This window comes from Nilaparvata lugens, chromosome 7 (assembly GCF_014356525.2).
Source record: "Nilaparvata lugens isolate BPH chromosome 7, ASM1435652v1, whole genome shotgun sequence".
Lineage (NCBI taxonomy): Eukaryota > Metazoa > Arthropoda > Insecta > Hemiptera > Delphacidae > Nilaparvata > Nilaparvata lugens.
Window position 1 is genome coordinate 11,014,294 of NC_052510.1, and position 22,761 is coordinate 11,037,054.

Here is a 22,761-nt window from a genome sequence, read left to right on the forward strand (position 1 = left end):
AATTATTGTTTTGCAAATTGAATGAATATTGTCAAGTTTCACGACACTGTTGAGATAATACTATAATAGTAGTTTTAGTTTTAAAATTAAATGTGATTCAACTTAGAAGTGAAATCCTTAGGACTCTCACGAGCTTAGAATTATACAGGGTGGCGCACGAAAACTGTAACAACTGAAGACCATAGAATTTGCAATAAAACATGTATAGTAACATTTTCTTTTATCGACCATGGTTTTCAAGATATTTTTCGATATTTTTGAAAAACGTCAATAACTAGAAAACTAGTGGTCAAAATCCAATTCCAAGGACATGGTTGGAAAGAGGAAGAAATTTCCAATAAGATTGATCTAATTTCATCCTTTGTTTGACGTTTTTGAACTTTTTATGAGCGTTCAAATGTGAAAAAGTTCATTTATCGAGTTCAAAGGTAAATTTCAAATAGTTTTACCGCTCATGAAAAGTTCTAAAACGTCAAACAAGGGAGAAAATTAAATCAATCTTATTGGAAATTTCTTCCTCTTTCTAACCATTTCCTTAGAATTGGATTTTGACCAATAGTTTTCTAGTTATTTACGTTTCTCAAAAATCGATATATCTCTAAAACTAAGGTCGATGTAAGAAAATTCTACTGAACATTTTTGTTGCAAATTCCATGTTGAATCTATGATCTTCGGCTGTTACACTTTTCGTAGGACACCCTGTATAATAAATGAATATATTTCCTTCTCATAGGAAACTTTACTCAATAATCATATGCTGTTTCATTTATTTAGCCTACCTATTCATAGACAATAGATACAATGCAGGTAAAAATAACAGGAATTCGCCCAAAACTGCTTTAAACTTTAATTTGGAATACACAGTCTAGTTTCCATAATATACGAGTAATATTGACTAATTATTAACTGTAATAATATGGTACGGTTGCAAAGCCTTCTAGAACAGCGCACCTCATGTTATGAGTGTGTTGAGCTTTTGAAGACCAATATTATTTCGATTTTCAAAGGACTATATAATACAATCTTATGTATCTCTCTTAGCTTATAAGCGTTAATCAAAGTATATTAAGCCTAATGGAGAACTCATTAAACTTTTAGTGACAGTAAACAGGTTCTCGAGCTCTTGCCACAATGCTGCAGCTCAATAAAAATATTCAATTTTAATTATTGTGAATGCAATAAATGTATCTACTTATTTTCAACTTCTAGTACAATACGAATACCACCGTTGCAGTAGTAGGCCTAGTTGACCGAGCGAAGTGAGGTCTAAGATTCAAGTCGCGGTTCGGCATTTCTCTTAATGTTTAAATGTTTATATGTTGCGCATTTACGGCGAAACGCGGTAATAGATTTTCGTGAAATTTGACAGGTATGTTCCTTTTTTAATTGCGCATCGACGTATATACAAGGTTTTTGGAAATTTTGCATTCCAAGGATAATATAAAAGGAAAAAGAAGCCTCCTTCATACGCCAATATTAGAGTAAAATCAGACTATAGAATTATTCATCATAAATCAGCTGACAAGTGATTACACAGATGTGTGGAGAAGCCAGTCTATTGCTGTATTTCCATAAGGTCTATAGTTTCAATCAGGCACTTGTGGATGAGAATACTGCGTGAGGTCTACTGTTCACAGAACTACTAGTAATAATGGCAATAGCAATGAAAGCTTTACAAACTGTGAAAGTTATCTGATTATTCTTGTCTCAATCAAGACTAAAACCATTAGTACACAATCAAAACATCAAATTTCTGTGTAACAAGGCTTTAAAAGTATTTTATTTTATGAGATTTGATTGCTTGAAAACAGCCTCTGATAAATAAGTAGGGTGAGTCTGATAAGAAGTGAAGTGAAGTGAAGTCTGATAAGAGAGAAAATGAGAATAAGGATATTTTCAAAAAGCTATTGAGAAAATATTTAGCAAACGGGGTTTACTACAGTATTCAAGAATTTATGGATGGAGAATGAGGCTTTTGAGTGGATTAAATTGCAATGTACATTGTGGAATGTGATGTATATAATATATATGTTTATATGTATTCCTTTATTTTTTTGACAAATAGTCCTTGACGATTTCCTATACTCTTTAAAGAGTCTCCAGGGAGAAAATTTAATCAAATCAAAATCAAATCAAGTTCATTTTTCACCCCCACTGTCACTGATTAATATTATTTCCTGATGTGTTTACACTAGGCCAGTTTGAAGACAAGTTACAAGTTACTTTCTTTGCGTACACTCGCAATGAGAGGGTACTTCGTGAGAAGCTTGTGAGTCTACCACTCTACTCCCTGACAAAACAGTGTTGAATGACCTCCCATCTTGATCTTAGTTTATTTGTGAATAAATTGATAATATTATGACGCAATCTGCTGGAGACAACTAATGACTAACAACTGAATTGATGACGCAATCTAATGAGCAAGTGCTGGTCATGTATCCATGTATGGAAAACTGGAGACAACTGAATACTGGCTTTCAAATTCCAGAAATCAGGGGCCGACTTAACTAGAAATAATAGCCATAAATCTAAGAGAAAGTATTCATTGAAAAAATATAAAGAGTTCTGATTCTCATGATTGAAAATAGTAGAAATTATCCATGATAGTCAGTGGTGACGTGATACCTTCCATCCCCATTAGTTGAATAATGAACAATACTTACCCCAAGCCGCTCAGCTTTCATTGAAGTTGTTGTTAGTAGTAGTTAATAGCTGTAGCAAGTGAAATTTAAACACAAAATGGACACTCTTTTAATAATTTTCTCAAGCACCATTCAAGAAAATCCAAATTCATGCAAGACAGTAGGTAAAAGGTACAGTCCAAGAAGAACTTAGAATAAATATTTTTTGAATTCTGAATATACTATAGTGAGGTCCACGTTATAATGGCAGTGAAGAAAGATAGCATAACAACGTTGCCGTGTTTCGGATGGACACGTTAATCGTCGGTCCCGGCTGCCTAGAAAGCATGTCAGAGGCCCTGAAATTGATCAGTTGCGACCTGAAAACTCTGACACCAGACCTGAGCCAGCCAGGTCACTCGAATATTATTATTATTATTTACGTTGCCGAGCCTCTGTCTTATCAATGCCTGCCTTCTATAGACGATAGCTGATACAGGTTTATTGATGTAATATTAACTGTTCATTCTCGTTTAAAATATTCAATTATATTTTATCAAGCAAGAAATTATATTTTTCAATAACTTCAAAATGAATTTTCATAATTAAGATGAAATATTTTGTTAATTAATTATTAATTCTACATTGTTAAAAGACGATCTGGCAACAGAGCAAAGTGAGTAAGTGATAGCGCTATCAGCATTGTTGAATGATAGACAAGGATAGCAATACAAATTGCTAATCAAACACTGCCATTATAACGTGGACCTGACTATAGAAGAGAAAAATTAAATTTATCTTAAAAATATACTATAATATAGAGTATAATCTGTGATGTTATATAGATCCATAAGTCATGTAAGTTTTCTTGATCAAATTATTACAGCTAAAGTAGGATTAAAACGAGTGATTGTTCTTATTGCAACAAGTTAGAAATTATAAATTCGGAATATAAACTCACTCTACCATATCAATTCATTAGATGTTAAGTTTGAATTTGGAAACTTGTTTTATTTGTTGAATAAACAAGAAGTGAGCAACATTCTCTTTTATTTTTTATTCAATTCTACAAGCTTGAAGATTGATAGTATCATGGCTCAATCCTCAAAATAAATAACTGATTCAATTTCTTTGTTGCAAATGAATTGTTCATTTTTTGACAATTAGCCACTTAGTGAATGATGTCAATTCCAAGATGACTTGAACAGGTAGGTCTGTAAGGATTGCAGAGCTCTACGATATGATCGTTACAGCTTTACTTGAGACATACAGGTACTGGGAAAAATGTGATAAGTCATTGATCATACTCATAGATGAGAAGATTTTTCTAATCGCTAATAGATCACGCTGATAGAATTAAGCATATATTTACATTCTTTCTAGATCCCCGATATTGTTAGAAAAAGACTCTAAGAGGAGCTGAATGATTCATATGATATCCCAATTAATTGAATCTAATTTTTCCATTAAAATGTAATTTAAAAAGTAAAACTTCTTGATATCCAAGTTTGATTTTCTATGTTCAAAAAAGATATGTTCTGTGAATTCTCCATAAGAAAATAATTGTTCTACGAAAACTCCTTGATAATATCATATTGATAATGCATATTTGAACCCTTGAAGCTTTTATAATTAGTTTGACCTGTAGGCATTTTGTAGTTGAAATTTGGGTCTTCAATGGTAAAGTTGAGTCTTTAGGTGAAATTTCCATCTTCAATGTGAATAGAAGCTTTCCATCATCAACAGTAGATTTTGAGCTGAATCCTACTACAGAATCCTAATAAAGATGGAATTAGAGAGGATAATAAGGAGAACATTTATTATGTAAAATTATTTTTTGTAATTTATTCAACATTGCCAACAATTTTAACCAGCTGTACAATTAACTTTATCAATTAAATCTAAGAAAGATGAAATTATCATACTTTGCTTATATTATTATATTTATAATTCATCAATGTTTAATAATTATACATTTAATATATAATAATGAACTTAGTCAAAGCCAAGTTGATTGGAACGAATTCACATTTAGCCTATTGCCTACCTTCAAAGTTCTACATGAAACTAATCACAAATAAATACTTTGCATAAAATATAGTGTCTACTTTGCAATTAAATAGACATCGACGTCTTTGTTTCGAACTGACAACTTTTATTCTAGATCTACTAACATTTTAATATCAAATATATAAATCAGTTCCTGAATATAGTCAAATGAATCTAATTACAAATGAGTAAGAACAACAAACATTTATTTTTGGTCTCTCAAAGCAATGTGGAAAAGTCAGCAAAAGCAATGAAAAAATGTGTTCAACATTTAGTTTTCATTAATCTGGTTATTTGTCATTTTTCAATCTCTTTTTTAATGTTATGTACATGTAATAAGCAACCCGATCAGAAGCCTATTTAGCACATAATTTTAGAAAGTCAATAGATAATAATTATATTTTATTTTTTCATGAAACATGTCATCAATATGTTTGTATATTATATTTTTGTATCCTGGAATAGTTTTTCTAGTTCGAATTTAGTTACACACTTAACTTTAATTACAATTTTATTTAATTGGCTTTTTTGAGTAGATTTTCATTACTATCTAATCAATCACATTCTAAATTCCATCATTATTTTTTAAATTTGAAAATATTGCTAGAAACACTCACTTTCTTGATTAATTTGATATTATCACAATTCTAATTTAAAGATTATTTCAAGATTTATTAAAATGTTCAATTTATTTCAATCTTTAATTTGTTTCTATTAGAATATCATATTATTTTCTTATACGGTATTTTTAGGAGGTAACATTGACTTGCGGGGATTTTTCAATACATTTATCTATAGGAATATCGATTTTATAACCTTATGTACTTCTAATTCTTCTCCATTAATTTATTCATGAATTCAGATCATTTTCTTAATTCCTGAGCTACAGCTTTCAAGCTATGGGGGAACATCAATTAATTGGTGTGTTGTAAACAGCTATTAGTTGCAAAAATTGATTATCTAAGCATTTCTAATTACATTTATAGTGTGGTATTGACCTAAATTGCATTTGTACTTGAAAACAATCAGGTAAGATAGACTAATATCAACATAAATAGAAAAAGAGATTGAAAAATTATAGCAATTTGAAAATGTCTGTCTAACACTTATTGTTCAGTGCATAATATATCATTACTCACCTACCATACAAGAATAAACCTACTTATCATTAATATTCTAGTGCCATTTTATAACTTATACAACAAGTAACACCTGATGCAGATTAATATATATTTATAAAAATTATTATTTATGCTTGGAATATACAACATAAACGTAATCCATTGATGGTATTTAGTTTTTCTGCATTAACATATTTATACAATTCAATATAATACACAGAGATAGTTACATCAGTATATAATAATAATATAAGCTGCCAATAGGATTCTAATAAAGTAACACTAGAGTTCTGTAATATGGAGTGACAGACAGCAGGTTGGTAGATTGGATTATTGATATTATTTTCGTAAGAGAACTAAGTATGTCTTTTCATTAATCAGAGGGCCAGAAACACTGATTCTTTTAATATCTTTCTCAAACTTTGTAAACCCTAAATTTTTTGTCAACTCGTTTATGAATCTTCAATCAATCGTAACCGATTATATACGATTCTAGGGGCACATCTTTTCCCAAGAATCTGACATTATTTGTACCTCATTTCTGACCTCACTAATACTGATTATTAAACACTGAATCACATAGAAAGTCTTGGCAAAAAATATGTCTTTTTAATTTGAAGGATTTGCTCTGGAAGTTACTCTGACACTGTTCCTAAGTCACAAGTCTAGAAAATTCTCTTTTCGATAGTTGAAATCAGTAATTCATAAAAAAAGAAATTTGACATTGAATTGCAAAATTTGAAAATAGTTACTTCTTCACGAAATATTATTCTCACGTATGAGACCAATCAACCAATTGTTGAGAGGATTAATATTATTTCAAATGACTGCTAATCATCTGATTATTTTTAATTAATTGTTATACAATTGAACCATACATGCCTGTTTGGTTGTAGGGGTATGGCTTGTGACTGAAATCCTTCATTGATTTCATAATTGAAAGAGGGCAACTAATCTCTTTATTGAAATATTCAATTTACAGGTACATATTCTCACCTTTCATCAAATAAGGTTACATTACAAAATATTGGAGCTCTAGGCGAGGTTAAATGTGTTTCAACCACTATTACAGAGGTCTTATAAATTACATTGCATTATCTATACATTTACATTGCTCGATTACATAATTAATACAATCGATCAACAATATCAACAATTTCTTCAATACTATGCATATATCTAAATATTTCTCAACAATCTGAATAATGTACAAATTTAGGTATCCATAGTAATATCTCAAGCGGTTGAGTTTGAATGTTAGTGGCGGTATAAGCGGAGATTATAAAATAAACTCTTATATAATAAAAAACAACATTAAATATTAGAATTCACATTGGAGTTGTTAGTAAAACACAAACTTTTAATTCACCACAACAAGCAATCATGGAACATTAATAATCTCCAGTTTCTGAGACTTCTTTTCATTTTGACATTACAATGGAATCGATAACAATAAGAGAAGATCATTCTGCAAGGAGTTACAAACACAAATTTTTCAAAATTACAAATATGTATCATCTTGATAAAAATAGGCTAATACACAACAAGATACATGATTATAAATTTTCCGATTGGAGTTGTTACAATAAAAGTCTTGTAGTTGAATATTAAAAAGTAATAATTTATTATTCTTGTATTCTGATTTTCTATATGTAAAAGGAGACTGCATTCAAGCCCTTCAAGATTTATTCATTTTAAAAAATACAACAGAAAGATTAATAATATTATCCCACAAAACTGTAATGAACAACTTGCTTTGACTCCAGTAGACTATAATATTATATTACTTCAGATTACATCGTTATAATGGACAAAAACATTTGAAAAATGAACATCTCAGAACGAAAAAAATCTTGGTAATTCAACAAATATACATCACTCCAGTATGAGATCTATCTCAACAAAAAATAGTTGAAAAATCATTTGAGACTTTTCTATTAGTATTTCACTATCCAATCAATCAATCCACAAATATAGAGTCCTACCAAAACGTTTAGAAGTCATTCAATAAATATATAATCGATATTATATATATCAAATATCTATGATACACTACTTAATCAAGTGTGTTAATATAGACATCCCTATATCTTCTAGATTTAATTGACTATATTGATTATTTATTAAGCGATAATTTATAGTATTATTTAATATTACTGTTCGAATTTTATATCAAATCGAAAATGTCTTTGAGTGAATATGTATTAAAGGAGATACTACTCTTAAAGATAAAACTATAAGTTATTCAACAGTAAAATAATAACATTTCTATGAGATAGTATTCTCTTAGGCATAATTTTTTTCAAAATCTCCATTCACAAATTACTTTAGTGATTGGAGTTCTATATTTCCATCAACGCTCAATTTCTGAATACAGTGATATTTCCCATGGAAGTGAATTCGATTCGAGAGAAACTATAATTTTTGAACACACACTAAAAATACTATCTGATCGGTTCTTACAAAAATCTTGGGCAGTTTACAATGACTTGTGAGCATTGATATTTCTATTTGACACATTATCTTTTGCACACTAACACTGCAGGCTATTCGTTGTCAAGTATACTGAATAGATTAAATGCGTCGATATTTGTGAACACAATAGACAGTTTTGAAGAGAAATATCCAAGCTCTAAAAATAGAACTTCCGAATTGCTTACAAATACAAGACAACATGTGAGATGAGTGATTTCATGAATGAGTCGAGGAATTCTATCTGTTTACAATGAATGAGTTGAAGTATTGTACTTTAATACATTCTACTCCAAATTAATCATTTTAAACTCAATTCAATAATATTATGATCGAATCCATATATCTAACTGAGTTTATATCAAATACTGCCATTCATTATATTCTTCACGCTTTATTTAAACTAGTACGAGCAGTTTCTTCTAAATATTGAGCTTGAAAATATCATAAATAGGAAATAATGTATCATCTATTCAAACCTTGAGTAACTCATGTAATAATGTATTATTCACTCAAACTTTGAGTAACTTATGTAATAATGTATCATCTATCCAAACATAAGTAAGTCACGAATGAATCTTAGAAAGGAAATTTTCTCTAGGAGGGGGAAACATTGGTGACATTTCAACGATTTTCAAAAAATATCAATTTATTATTGATATTCAACTCTCAACAAGAATTATTAACGATTTCAAACTTTGAATTCAATACAATACTTCACTTTTCAAAGTTTTTGTATGGATAGGAAATAAAAACTCAGATTTCCAATCTTTTTAATGTGTTCTACACTTCAAATACATCACTGGTATAACTCATCAATTTAGCAGTTTTTGAACATGAGTTCAACGAGTCATTTAATAAGTTCAACGCCAATAATTTCTCGGTTATCAACTTCTCTCGTAATATGAGTGAGGGAAAACAGACACAAATTAAGTGGGAAAAACCAATAACGTCGATGATTGCTTGCTTTTTGAGATGTTAGTATGTTTGGACGTCTGTGATTGGTGTAAAGTAACAAACCACACACCAGTGGGTGGAACAGACCAGTAAATCACACTATACTAGGTTGTCTTAGATCAGTATGATTCACTATAGATTATACCTGATCAATATAATGTGATACTTCATTAGTATAATCACCAGTTCAATATTATGATCTAGGAAAGCCCAGCATAGTGTAATAGATTATACAGAGTGATCAAAAAGTCGCGCACAAATATCAGCAGCTTACTGTAAACACTACTGTAGTTTCTTTGAATAAGTTATGTTTGTTACCATCCAATAGCAAAACTTGTATATAGTTTTTATAATCCAGATAACAATAAAATGTTCGTTTTTCGAGACATTAGGTCTAAATCCCCATAAATTCCCTTGGCGTCTAATGGAACTATTCGCACTCAGCCCGGCTGAGCGAGTATGTTTAGTTCCATTACAAACTACGAGAATAATATTTTATCTGTACTGGTCACTTTCACCGTAGCTATAAAGCATTTATGTTATATTTTCTCTATGCTATACTGATTTTGGGAATCCGTCTTTATGCTTTCAAGATCACATCTGAATTTTGTTAGTAAATTCAATGGTTGACTGGATTATTTATCTATTCATACACTCATAAATACAAAATCATTCTTAACTCATCATGAATGATTGGGAAAGGCAACAACAGGCTTGAAGCCCAAACTGTTTCTTTCCCAAATTTTGATAGAAAATAGTCAAAAACTAGGTTAAGTACATCACATCATAATTATGTATTTTTGTGAATGAAAACAACAGGCTTAAAGCTCAAGCCTTAAAGCACCGTTTCTTTTCCAAATTTTGACAGAACTAGTCCAAAACTAGGTCAAGTTTATCACTTCATAATTATGTGTTTCTGTGAATGAAAAAAGTTTCTTATGGACACGACTTTTCGATCGCTCTGCACCCAACTGTTTCAGAATGGATAGTCGGATAGACAGAGAGAAAGACAGCGATCATGTGAGAGGAACAAGCCAAACAATGAGAGAGAAAGAGAGTGTTTGAGAGAGAGCCTACTTGAAACGACTGGCAAACGCGTTGGTGAGTTCGTTGACCGCCGCTTGGGTGACCGCTTGACCGACCGCCTGCTGAACGCGCTGAGGAATCTGCGGCATTGGAACTCCGCCAGGACGCCCTCTGCCCAAACAGAAACACACGTCACACTCCGCACGCTAGTTGTTGTCAGTCACTCCACACTCTCACAAACACACACACATGCACACCTGCCTCCTTTCATGCAGTCCAATGCGACATTTTTTGTACAACGACAGACGCGCGACGAAACGACACACGAGTTTTACAAACAAGTAATGGTTAGAGATGTGACAAATTATTTCGAATTCATAAACGATTGACCACTTTTGTCCACGATTTAGAAACAAGTAATGGTTAGATATTGTGTCAATAGACAAATTATTTACTGTTCCGAAATTATTGACAATTTTTGGACACGTTTTAGAAAATTGTACGGTTGGTTTTGACAATTACTGGTGACAATAAAATTATGATCATGAAACTAACAATGTAACCGATCAACAAAGAGTAAATGATTGATAAGAAATTATGAACGTGAGAATATACTGCACTAATTTGAGACGTTGAATTTGTTGAGTGATGTGAAATGGATTCTATAAGATAAAAAATGGAATGGTACCTATATAACTGAATAAATATGTGGTCAGGTAAGTATGAATCATATGAGATTAGTAGAGCTTACTTAATCCACACTTGAAATATAAAACGATCATCATCAAAAAGTAGTGGATAATTATTTTTAGTGAATTCATAAGATTTTGGTTATGGTCGAATAGAGAACCTATGTGTTAATCCATGATAAAACTATAAAACAGTACTGAAATTGTGCATCATATTTCCCCGAAATGTAGCAAAAAGTGATTGCCGAAACCTTAGACATGCTTTTAATACAACAATTAATTACTCGTTTATTACATGTTTTGAAAATATTCACAATATTTACAGCTCACATCTTTCTCTTTTAAAAGAAGTAATCTAGTTTGCTGTAATCTGACTTTTGGCCCATTAAACTTAAGAACAGAAGCCAAAAAATTAGATTTAATGCTTGAACTCAATCGTCTTATCGTCCTTAGATTTTATAGGTTATTCATGTTATAGTTTAGTTTAATACTTGAATTGTGAATGATTTCTGATCCCTACTACAATATCTATTTTGAACAAAATTATTGTTAATGATATTTTTCCAAGTTTCGCTCATTACCGGTACTGAATGAACGATTTCTGAGTTCAACTAATGATTCAATGGATGACTTTATTATTTAAATTGTTTATGATGATATATCAATGGATGCAATTCGTAAACTCTATATCCAAGAGAGATTCATACAAATGTGTAAATGATGTGGTAATGTATGATTGAATATGCGTTGATTAAAAATCTCAAATCAAAGCCCTTTATTCCTAACCTATAGAAGATAGGGTACATTAACTTCAGTAGACATGAATCAGCATAGGCACTAAGGAAGCATTGTTTCTGGAATAGTAACTAGATTTCTTTCATGATGACTGGAGATACATAGATACGAAGAATGAAAAATGTACAAATGCAGAGAATGTAGGTACACCAGCAAATGATTATTTTTCATTTATAGAGTTATTTAACAACAAACTATTCAAACATTTTTTATAAATACATGATAATTTTTAATTACATCATGTTCAATTATACTTGACTTATTGCACAACATGAGAAAAGAAGAAAATTTTTTCAGTTCAGAAGAAGTTTCAATTGCCATCCTTGATCCAACAAATTCGTCATTTAAATTATTTCATTAGAATTCAATATAAAATTGAATTTCATCTATAAGTACACAACAGCCCAGTTAACACTGATTAAATAATTTGAATAGTTTGTTATTAAATGATAGTTTACTCGTTATATTGGTCCAAACTTAGATTGAGACTTATATATTCGACAAATATTAGTGTCCTGTGATCTGACTCTTACTTGAATAATTGCCACCATAGCGTATAATAATACAGCTCTATAATATTGCAGGCTAGCACGATAAATACACCATGATAGATCTAACAATAACTTAGGAAACTAGCCCTTCCCATATTAATTACAAACTATGATTAGATTCTTCAATAGTTTCAACCTAACAATTTTACAGACACATACAGTATTGCTCAAGGTAATTCAATATTGATGAGGATTATTATTCATTAGAACTCCACATAAAATTAATGAAAAACAATTGAATTATGCAGAATATGAGTGATTAATTAATTTTATTAGTAGATCTCAATAACTCTACCACACATTAAAGTTAAGCCAAATACAGAATGTAATTTAAGGCTAAGTTCAAGATATTTGGAAAGTAGATAAAGCATTCGTTGAACAAGAAATATACATAGGTTATGGATATTAACAGTGTTATTTTTCTCCAAAATATATTATATATTTAGTTATGTATCTACACATGAATATTGTTAATAGTTTAATGAACATGTAGCGACAGGCTTGGGAAGTCTAACGTAGTAGGTGTGCAGCTACGAATATGGCGCAAAATCGGTTCTTTGACTTCATTACTAACGCCGTCTGCAATTAAATCACCACCACCAATACACATGTTATTCACATGCCAACACACGGATTCATTATTAATATCACAACACACAGCATGCAGTAACACTTCCTACACAGTTATCTACTAAGAATGATCAGTGGATACATTGATAATTTAGAAGAAAATAACACTTCCTGAACATTTATCTACTGAGAATGATCAGTAAATACAGATAATTTGAAAGAAAAGTAATTTTTTGTCAACTTTCTGCGTTGTTAACAGTTTACTAGAGATGCCATAATAATGATGTACAACCGAGACTAATATCTCAAATTGCTTTCATAAATTAACGGTTATGACAATATCAAGTCGTTTTCATTATTAAAATGTCTATCGTTTATTGAACATGAATAACCATATAGCTAGTAATTCATAATTGGTTGTGATTTGATGGTTGAAGATTGTAAATCTCTCGAAGAATATTATTTCCTCGATACTTGTATTCCAGTATTATTTCTGGATTTATTGCAAACATATTTTGCCAGATAGAAATTTACATAATAAAAGTATAAATCAGAATGAGTTCATTATGAGCAATTGGCGGATTAACGAGAAAAATAGTTCAAAGATTGAGCAATCGACATGGGGGATATTTTCTCGTATTATTCTTTGTAAAATCAATAAAAAATATCAGTTTTTCTACAATAAGCTATGCTTACAAATTTCAATATAACTTTTAACCGAAGACATTGTGAGCAATGATTTAACAATGAAAACAATTTTAAAATTAGACTTTATATAAACATTATAACGGAAACTGTTCATGATTAGAAGTCTTTTGAATGACAAGAAATTTCATTCTGATTCAACGGTAAATAAATTGAAACAATGAAAAGCAACGGACCAATTAGGAAAATAATACAGAAACAGTACGGTATCAATGATTGAGAATGAAGAAGATATAATTTAAATGAATACAGAGAATTAATAAACAAAAAATGAAATAATTGTAGCAATAAACAACAATAGACTACTATTTGAACAATAACAAGTATCACAATGAAATGGATAAATTTGGACCCAAAAAATTGTAGCAAGCAATAAGATTAGACCAACTTGGTAGAAAGTAGAGTACTCACTTGTACTAAGTAACAAGAATTTTCCAAGTAGCAAGTAGAATATTCACTTGTAGTACCAAGTAATAAGAATATTTCATTACTGTATAATAACTATTTCAAATATCCTATGAAAGTTCTATGATAAATAGAACTAAGGACTTACGCTACTGCAAATATTGACCGAAAAACTAAAAAGCAGAATGAAATGTGAAGAATAAAACTGTCTGAAACAGTTCAAAATAAAAAATATTTGCAGAAGCAGAAGTCCTTAGTTCAATTCATAAAGCTTTCATTGGATATTTGAAATCATTATTACACAGTAATAATATTCTAGCCGTTTATCAACAATTTCTAATAAATCTTCAATCTAAGATTAGTCCAAGTAGCAATAATTATTAATAGTACTCACGATGGTATGAGCGGGGGTGGCAGACCGGCCTGGCCCTGGGGCCGTCCGGGGAGCGAGGGAGGGCCGCGCTGCCCCTGGTCGGGCCCGGGCCTCGAGGGAATGGCGGGGGCGGGGCGCCCCGTGGCCGGGGGTGGGGGCGGTGCTCGACTGCCGCCTCCGCCGCCTCCCAGACTGCCGCTCTGCGGAGGCATGCCTCGTCGTGGACCGCCTGGCGAAGGCGGGGATAACCTAAACAAAAAAATTGAACACAATTGGTACAAAAAATTGAAAATTTGCACAATTATTGATATTTCTTGCTTACTATACAATAGAATTGATTTTTTTATCTGTGGTTTTTGACAATTTCTTAGTATTTTTATTTAATAAGAATTGAAGTTAAATAAGAACTCCCTGCATACAGAATAGTGGCATCCACTAGACCTGGTTATTAGATGATTCTACAAAATCCCATAGCAATTGCTCAATTATTTGCTCAGTAACCTGGTCATTAGGCCTATAGCACACTCGGCCAACATGCTAGAGAAGCCATGGTTGAGCCAACAAGCAATATTATAGAATCAAATGGAAGCATGTCACTCTACATTTTGGAAGCACAAATAAACGCACCACCAAAAGTGTGGTGGCAGGGAGCCCTGACTTTTTTATCCACCAACTGGAGGCGCGACCAAATAATCTCATTGAATCATAGGGAGCATGTGTCCCATTAAGCTTCCAAAATCGCAAACACTCATTCCATCACTACCATATTCTACAGTTACTACATAGAGAAAGAACACAGTAACTGTACCATATTCGTGAACTCTGATTGGTTGAAATAGATTTTCTGATTTAATGATCATAAAGGTGATTGCTTCGCTTGGGGCAATGTTGGTGGAGTGTTCATTGTTGGGCCCATTACTCTTTCTTGTAGCAATAATTGATTTGCACTACTATCTAGATGGAAATGTGCTGTTCTATGCGGATGACACTTCTTTGTTCTCTGCAAATAAGAGTGTCACCCAGGCTAAAGCAGATGTGATGGAACTGTATGATAAGGCTCGTGATTGGTTCTCACTAAACAGATTGTCTCAGTGAGTCGGAGCTTTGCAGTTTTTGTACTTGTTTCATCAGTGTGATGAGGGCTGTTCGTGCAGCCTACCTGGGATTGTCGAGACCCGAGGCGAGCCAGTCGTTCTTGACGGGCGGCGGGACGGGCGTGGACACGGTTGCCATGGAGACGTCGCCGATGATGCGCAGAGCCTCCTTGCACGCGTGGTACATGCGCAGCATCTCCTCCCGTTTCAGCGCCTCCTCTGGGCTCTCCTCCATCATGCTCGACTACAATCAATCAATCAATAAACACAATCAATCAATAAAGCACAATATTGGAGGACATAATTTAATTCCACTTCCCATAAGAGCTACACATTTTTTTATGTTTTGTTGCGTATGATGCCCACATGAGCTGTTTGCTTGTGCTTGGGTGAATAGAAAGCGAAAGGATGATTTGATGAGATGATCAACGTCCATCCACTTTCAATCATTACAATAATGATGTAGCCTAGATGTAGGCTCATTATTATAATCATATACTTTGCCAATTTTCTTTTCTTTTGTTGTGATTACAATTACTGAATAGTTCAACTCAGTTATTTCCAAATGTTCTTTTTTTTAAAAAGGATGACTTAATGAGGAAATAAAATTAATTTCTTCTACCAACATAAATCTCTTAGTAAATTATTTTAGAGAGACAAGTATTATATTGATCAGTGATAGATCTTCTATATACGGGGTATTCATAATGTTGTTTTAGCCAGCTCAAGTGCTATTCGCTAACTCTGGATTGTGAACGCTCCATCTAAAACCAACTGCTATAAGCCAAGGTCTATAAATAATACAGGTCTTGACACAGTCCCGTGATGCATTGCAAAATCGCCATTTTATGGGGTTCTAGTTCACCAATTTTCAAATTTATCAGCTGTTATCATTATAGATTGAACAAAATGATGTGCTATTTTGTTATATTGTTCAAAGGATATTGCTTGGCTTTGAATTGTAAAATAAATTGTTCCGACAGAATAATAATATTTATATTCCAACTAGGAACTGTATTTTTGATTTTTAGGTTTAATTGATCGGGAACTTAAAACTCTTTTTGAAGTTGGTCTCGCATATTTCTGTCTTGTTCCAATGCCTTATGAATCATAATGCTTAAGTTACAAGAATAAGAACAATTTTTAATAATAAATAAATTAATAATTGAACCATTTATTATTGAAATTTCATTATTAGAAAATCGAAAACCTGAATTTACATATTATCTGAACCAGAATATTGTTTTTAAAAAGCATGATGCATGATTTTGTTTATGAGCAGATTGGAATTTCAAATGTACCGCCTTAAAGACCCCACATAATGGCCGCTCCATAAGGAACACGAGTGTCATGACCTATATTTATAGACCTTGCTATAAGCTAACTGCAATAACGCTTCAAGCGGATAACTTGTGCAAATACAACAAAGTTGAGAGAGGAGAAGAGGTTAAATTCAAAAAGTAAGGTTATAAAAAGATTTGACCGCCGTTTTAACAAAGTAAGCTAGAGTTAGCGGACTCAAACCTGCGCTATCTGCTATCTCGTCTGCTATTTTTTTCTTTCTAACGTACCACTATAGCATTGTGTTAACACATACCTAGCAAATAGCAGGAGTTAGCGAATAGCTCGACTTAGCTAGCTAACTCCAACATTGTGAATACCCCTAATGATTACTTATTCTCTAGGAGCATGATAGAGTATTTTTGAGAAATTATAAAGATGAGTATATATTGATTATCTATCAAAATAAGATTACAGACCTGGTCACCAGACGCATACAGATGAGCCAACAGTTCTCCGTTGATGAAGTTTTTGGCATCGTTGATGATGAGATACATGATAGTCTTTGGTACGAGGTCACGTGTCGTCTTGGTGACGATCTTCATGTAGGAGTCGACCAGATTACGAATGGTCTCCACCTGACGCTCGAGCATCGGATCCATAGACGACGTGCCTTCGTTGCCACCCTGTATAACATGCAAACATTCATATCACTAACGGTCACAGCTAGTACAAAACAACCGATCTTCAAATAATTTTTCAATTTCACTGATAAGAAAAATGTATATTCAACTGTACACGAGTTCAAATATAGATGATGGCAGATAGCAATCTGCTATATTTATTGATTTATTTATATCTCTAGAAGTCAAGGCTGTACAAAACAAAATATCAATTTTTCGCTTAATATGGATAGGGGAATTTTTATATTAAATTATATATTATGAAGTAAGTCGTCGGCCAAGAGCGTTGACCGGCTATTGGAACTTGGCTATTTCCGTCTATTTCACACAATTTCACATGAGAGAAACAATCAGAAATCTTCTATCTATTTTAAAGACTGCATTGAAAACTGGCTTAAGATTGCAACTGTTGCCTTAAAACTGCTTCCTAATTGATGCTAAAAAATGGCATTTTGATTACATTATCAAAGTTTCATTTGACATCTGTAATGAATACAAATCCAATGTATTGTTTTCAATAATTGTACAAGTCCTCAAATTATTCAATAGATATTACAAAGACTTTGGTTCTAACAGTTATTACACTTTCAACTAATTATTGTCAAGAAAGCTCCATGATGCTCACTGGACTCAAACAAGTCTTTAAACAATCCTTGAATTATTGTAATGTTAATAAGAAGTGATTATTGCCATTCATTGACGTTGTTGTAATTTTATTTTGAACATAACATACGAATACATGAATATTAGAAACGTTATTAATTCAAGAGAATTATTCAATGCTTATTGTTGTCTTTGAGTATTCATAAGAATGATAATTATTATCCTATTATTTTGAAATATAAATCAATAACATTTTCAATTTTACAAGATTGAAATCATTAGCAAAACTTAAACGTGCGCATAAACGGGAAGAAATTTAGAAGATAAGCAGTTTTGGGCTTGCCTGTTATCTTTTCTTTCTAATATGAGTTGCACATGATATTAAATGAATATTTGATTGGGCACTATTGATGAGAGCTGTTGTAGCACCAATATCATACAATGCAGCATAAAATACAGCAAAGCTCTTATAATTTAGATAACATTATTTATGAATCTCAACAACTTTTATTATACATAGCACATTATTGTTATCTTTTGTAGAAGTTCAAACTATTCTTATGACTAAATTACAAGGAATACTGGTGACTGGTGACTATTGCACAAACGTGTGACTGGGACTTCACTCAATCTCGTTTTGCACATTTTCTTTAATTTCATTTTTTTACGTGATTTACATTAAATTGTATGTGATAAAGAAATTGGATAATATTTCCTATAGCAAACCAAGGAGGATACACAGTTCAAAACATGATTGAAAACTCAACCAGCCATTCTTATGAACCAATATTAGAACAATAGGATAAATAATACACCATTCACCTATTAAAGTATGTTCAATTTAGCATTGATTCATAAATTGATATTGTCAACATGCAAGTAATTGATCAGTTGTAAAGAAAAAAAATGAGAAATAAAGGTGCACAGAATTCTAAACTGTATAAACGTTTGCTGGTGATAACTTATTTCTATCAATACGCCAATATCATATTATACTTGAGAAAGAATATAGAAAATAGATTTGAAAATGCAATAGAGTTGCATGCGACGTGCATTAATGCAACAGGAAAAGTTTGAAAATGAAATACGTTTCAATGAAATGGAACAAAAAATATGAGAAGTAATGGATTTACATATAAAATAAGATTCGAGAGCATCCCTTAATGAAAAGTGGATCAAATTAATAGTTATTTATTTGTTTGTATTTTTACGAATTGTCTTGATAATTAATTCAAGTTTTTTACGAGAGTATTTTAGTTATTGTTGAAGTATTAGAGCCTCAACTCTACAAGTAATTGAAAACAGTGGAAAAGAAAACTTTATAATGCAAATTTATTTATCGATTTACATTTATGTTATCGGTATTTTAAATAATTTTAAAAGAAAAAAATCTGAAAATGTTAGGCTATTGTTTTAATTGCAGAGAATCTAGAACTTATAAAATTGGTAGATGATTTAAAAACAGCAATGTTTTCATTTAGAAAAATTTGGCATAATTTATTAGTTTAATATATTATTCAATTTCCAAGATTTATGGCGTTCACCTCGCAATCATTTGAAGTTGTATTACATTCATTATGAAATATTTTGTAAAGAGCTTTATTTAGGCACTCTGCAAATTAAATCATTATTATAATAAGCAAATTTCCAGAAAAAAATCTTAAATAATTGACCTAAAATATTGAAAGATTGAGATGATCTAATAATATTGAATTTTAAGGATGATTATTAAGAAGGATGTATGTTAAACTTACTGGAATACAGTATGTAACATAGGATGTTGGTTGTGGGATGAAGAAAGACTAGAAAAGCTAATGAAGGTTTTAAAGGATGAAAGGTTGATGATTAATGCATAAAGTTTATATACATCACTTAAATCGAAAATATATGTTATAACTTTTCATGATTTTGATCTCATAACTTTTGAGATTTCATAACCCTCCTATTGTCATAATATTTTCCCTCTACTTCACTGTTTCAGTTGAGAAATTTTCAGAATTTACTCATTCATTGAATATTCTGCACTCACGTCTACTCCCTTCACATTAATCCACCCTCTCAAATACAGTATTCAATAATATTAAGTATTTTATAATTATTATTTACAATCCAGAACAATTGAGCCAACCTTTCTTCATGGACCTATTCGGCAGACTCCTTTCAACAAAGTACAGTTTTTTAAAGCTCTATTTCAAATTGAATTGTTATTCATAGTCAATTCTAAACTTGTCGCAATTTATTAAATTCATCTCCAAATATACCTTGCATCTTGAAATTCAGACCAAACATGTGAATTCATTCAGATTGCCTGTTATCCTAAATTATTTTACTTATATCAATATTTATATACTTTTTTATCCATATTACAACATGAAAAACGTCAACCTTTATCAACCATTTCTATACATATTACAATATGAGAAAAGTCAACTTCTACATAAAAATTTCAACAACAATCTAACAATCTGTAGTCTACAGGGAAGATATTACTGAAAATCAACAACAGATTTCTCATGATGAAATAAAAACAAAATATGTTGTCTTTTCAACTCAAGTTGAAAGCATTATTGTTTTTTATTTCATCATGAAAAAATTCTACATGTCTGAAATCAGTATTCAATTTAGGTAACAGATTTTTCAGAGTGAATTACAATTCACACTATGTGAATGGGAATTTAATAAAATTCAATAAATTTATGATCAACCATGAATCTACCGACGTAAATTAGCTGGCAAACAAGCTGGGGAATTTAGCTATGATACAAGGGATAATAAATTATTACTATGTGAGCTTACTTGAGTGAATGATTACTACAGATGAGAAATGTCAGTACTGGAGACTAAATGGTTGGTTTTACTAGAAAAGGAGGGGGGGGCGAGGGAGAGACAAGCACAAGGGTGGGTTGAGGGGGAGGGGGATGATGGTTGTGCCAATGATAATCTACTTCATAACAGTGATGAGACAAGCCCAAACATCCCACATTAGTTTATGAATTAACATAAGAAAAGCTACCAACCTCAAAACCTTCCTGTTAGTTTAAAGCAAAAACAATTGAGTTAAATGCAATAGTTGTGATAGAACAATGTTTTAATTATATTATAATAACTTCTAATCTGTTTACTTAAATATTAGAGAAAACGTTAACTATTAAAACATATTATTAATACTAACCAATTTTTAGATATTTAATATCGATTTTTAGACATTTTTCATAGTATTATTTTGTAGAAGTTTTTTCACTACAGTAGTTTTCAAACACTTTAAATATTAGGTGGAATGAATTTTAAAAAGACAGAAATAGGTGATGGAAGAAATAAGAATGTGAAACAGAACAAGATTTGAGTGACAACATCTAAAAAGTGAGAAAATTGAGGAATAAAGAATGAATAAGGAGGAAAAATTTCCAAAAACCACGCAAAAATATAATAAAAGTTCGCAAGCGTACAAATAGATAAGTTGGAAAACGAAGTGTTGCAAAAAAATACGTTACAGCAAAAATATACTAGGAAAATAAAAATTGAATATGTTTCAGTCTGAGTACAAAAATAGTATAACTGTAAGTTTTTAGATTCTTGATGAGCCTTTAGTTGCGTGGTAGGTATGTTATAATTAGGGAAAATATTTTTTAAAAATGATGAATTTAACTGAGGCATTACGAATTTTATAATTTTTCTTTTAATATTTCATAGTGGTCAAATACCTCAATCAAGAAAGCAAATACATAAGAATTTATTATGTTGACATTGGCATCATAATGTATGATGTTGACATGGACATCAGAATGTACAAGTGAACAATCATTCTATAGTATCAGAAATAGTATCTATAGATTATTTTGAAACGTGTTATTTGATTTAAAAAATTAGATTCGAAACAAATAATTTGAGAAGGAATTTAGATAAGTATCGTCAAACGGTTTGGGGAAACGTGATTTATCTCAAACAATTGATAAGAGAAGTTTCAAAGTTTTTAATTTTTTTTTATAAAATCCCTTGATTGAATCTTACACAACTTGATAAATTAACAAATTAGGCTCAACTCACGCTTACGCGACTCAGGTCAAGAAGAGACTCGACTCTAGTCGAGAGCATGTGTTTCCAAATGGTGACACTCAGACCAGTCGATTCTAGTCTCCGCGACGTCACCATTTGAAAATACATGCTCTTGACTAGAGTCGAGTCTCTTCTCGACCTGAGTCACGTGAGTTGAGCCTTAAAGCAGTAATGGTTTACAGCAGTTACTGATCCAATAAGAACTAATACCAAGAATAAACTTAATGAATCGGAAAAAACCAGTACTGGTTTACATAATTGAATTTATTTATTCAATAATGAATAATAAATACCATGAATAAAAAAGCAAAAGAAACCAAAGGCTCAACAAGAATCTCCCAACATTTGAATATCAAGGTCAATTTCATCAAAGTCGGAAAGAGTTAAAAAATAATGTAAGCGCACGATGTAGCAAAACCAAAAGTTACAAAAAAGGCAAACAAATAATCATGGATAACATAATTATGGCACCGACTGGAAACCGAGAGGCAAGAAGGTCGATCTCATTGTGGCCGATGACAGAGAGGGAGAAATAGAGAGATAGAATGATAGAGTGAGAAGGTTGAGCCGTTCCCTCATTCACACACTTACCCTTTCCTACAAAAAACAACCCATACAAACAAATCACACAGTGTTCAGTGAAACAATCCAAAGATTTCCAATACATTTTCATCCATAGTCTGTTCATTGAGAGGAGAGACAACAATAACATA

At 31.5% G+C, this 22,761-nt stretch overlaps 1 protein-coding gene across 18 annotated transcripts in view; it reads right to left on the minus strand.

Annotated features, from left to right (window-relative positions):
• The window catches only part of LOC111056499 (dynamin), a 66,562-nt gene that overhangs the window by 2,506 nt on the left and 41,295 nt on the right, over positions 1-22,761 (minus strand). For 7 of the 18 annotated variants that reach the window (XM_039433678.1, XM_039433677.1, XM_039433670.1 and 4 more), the window contains 6 exons: positions 22,640-22,645; positions 21,013-21,024; positions 17,189-17,395; positions 15,494-15,672; positions 14,356-14,583; positions 10,298-10,417 (listed from right to left, as the gene is read on the minus strand). In XM_039433678.1, the coding sequence (XP_039289612.1) occupies positions 10,298-10,417; positions 14,356-14,583; positions 15,494-15,672; positions 17,189-17,395; positions 21,013-21,024; positions 22,640-22,645 (752 nt within the window). Of the gene's footprint in view, positions 1-10,297; positions 10,418-12,035; positions 12,861-14,355; positions 14,584-15,493; positions 15,673-17,188; positions 17,396-21,012; positions 21,025-22,639; positions 22,646-22,761 lie in introns of those variants that run through there. The other 11 variants (XM_039433681.1, XM_039433675.1, XM_039433682.1 and 8 more) reach the window with 7 other exon arrangements.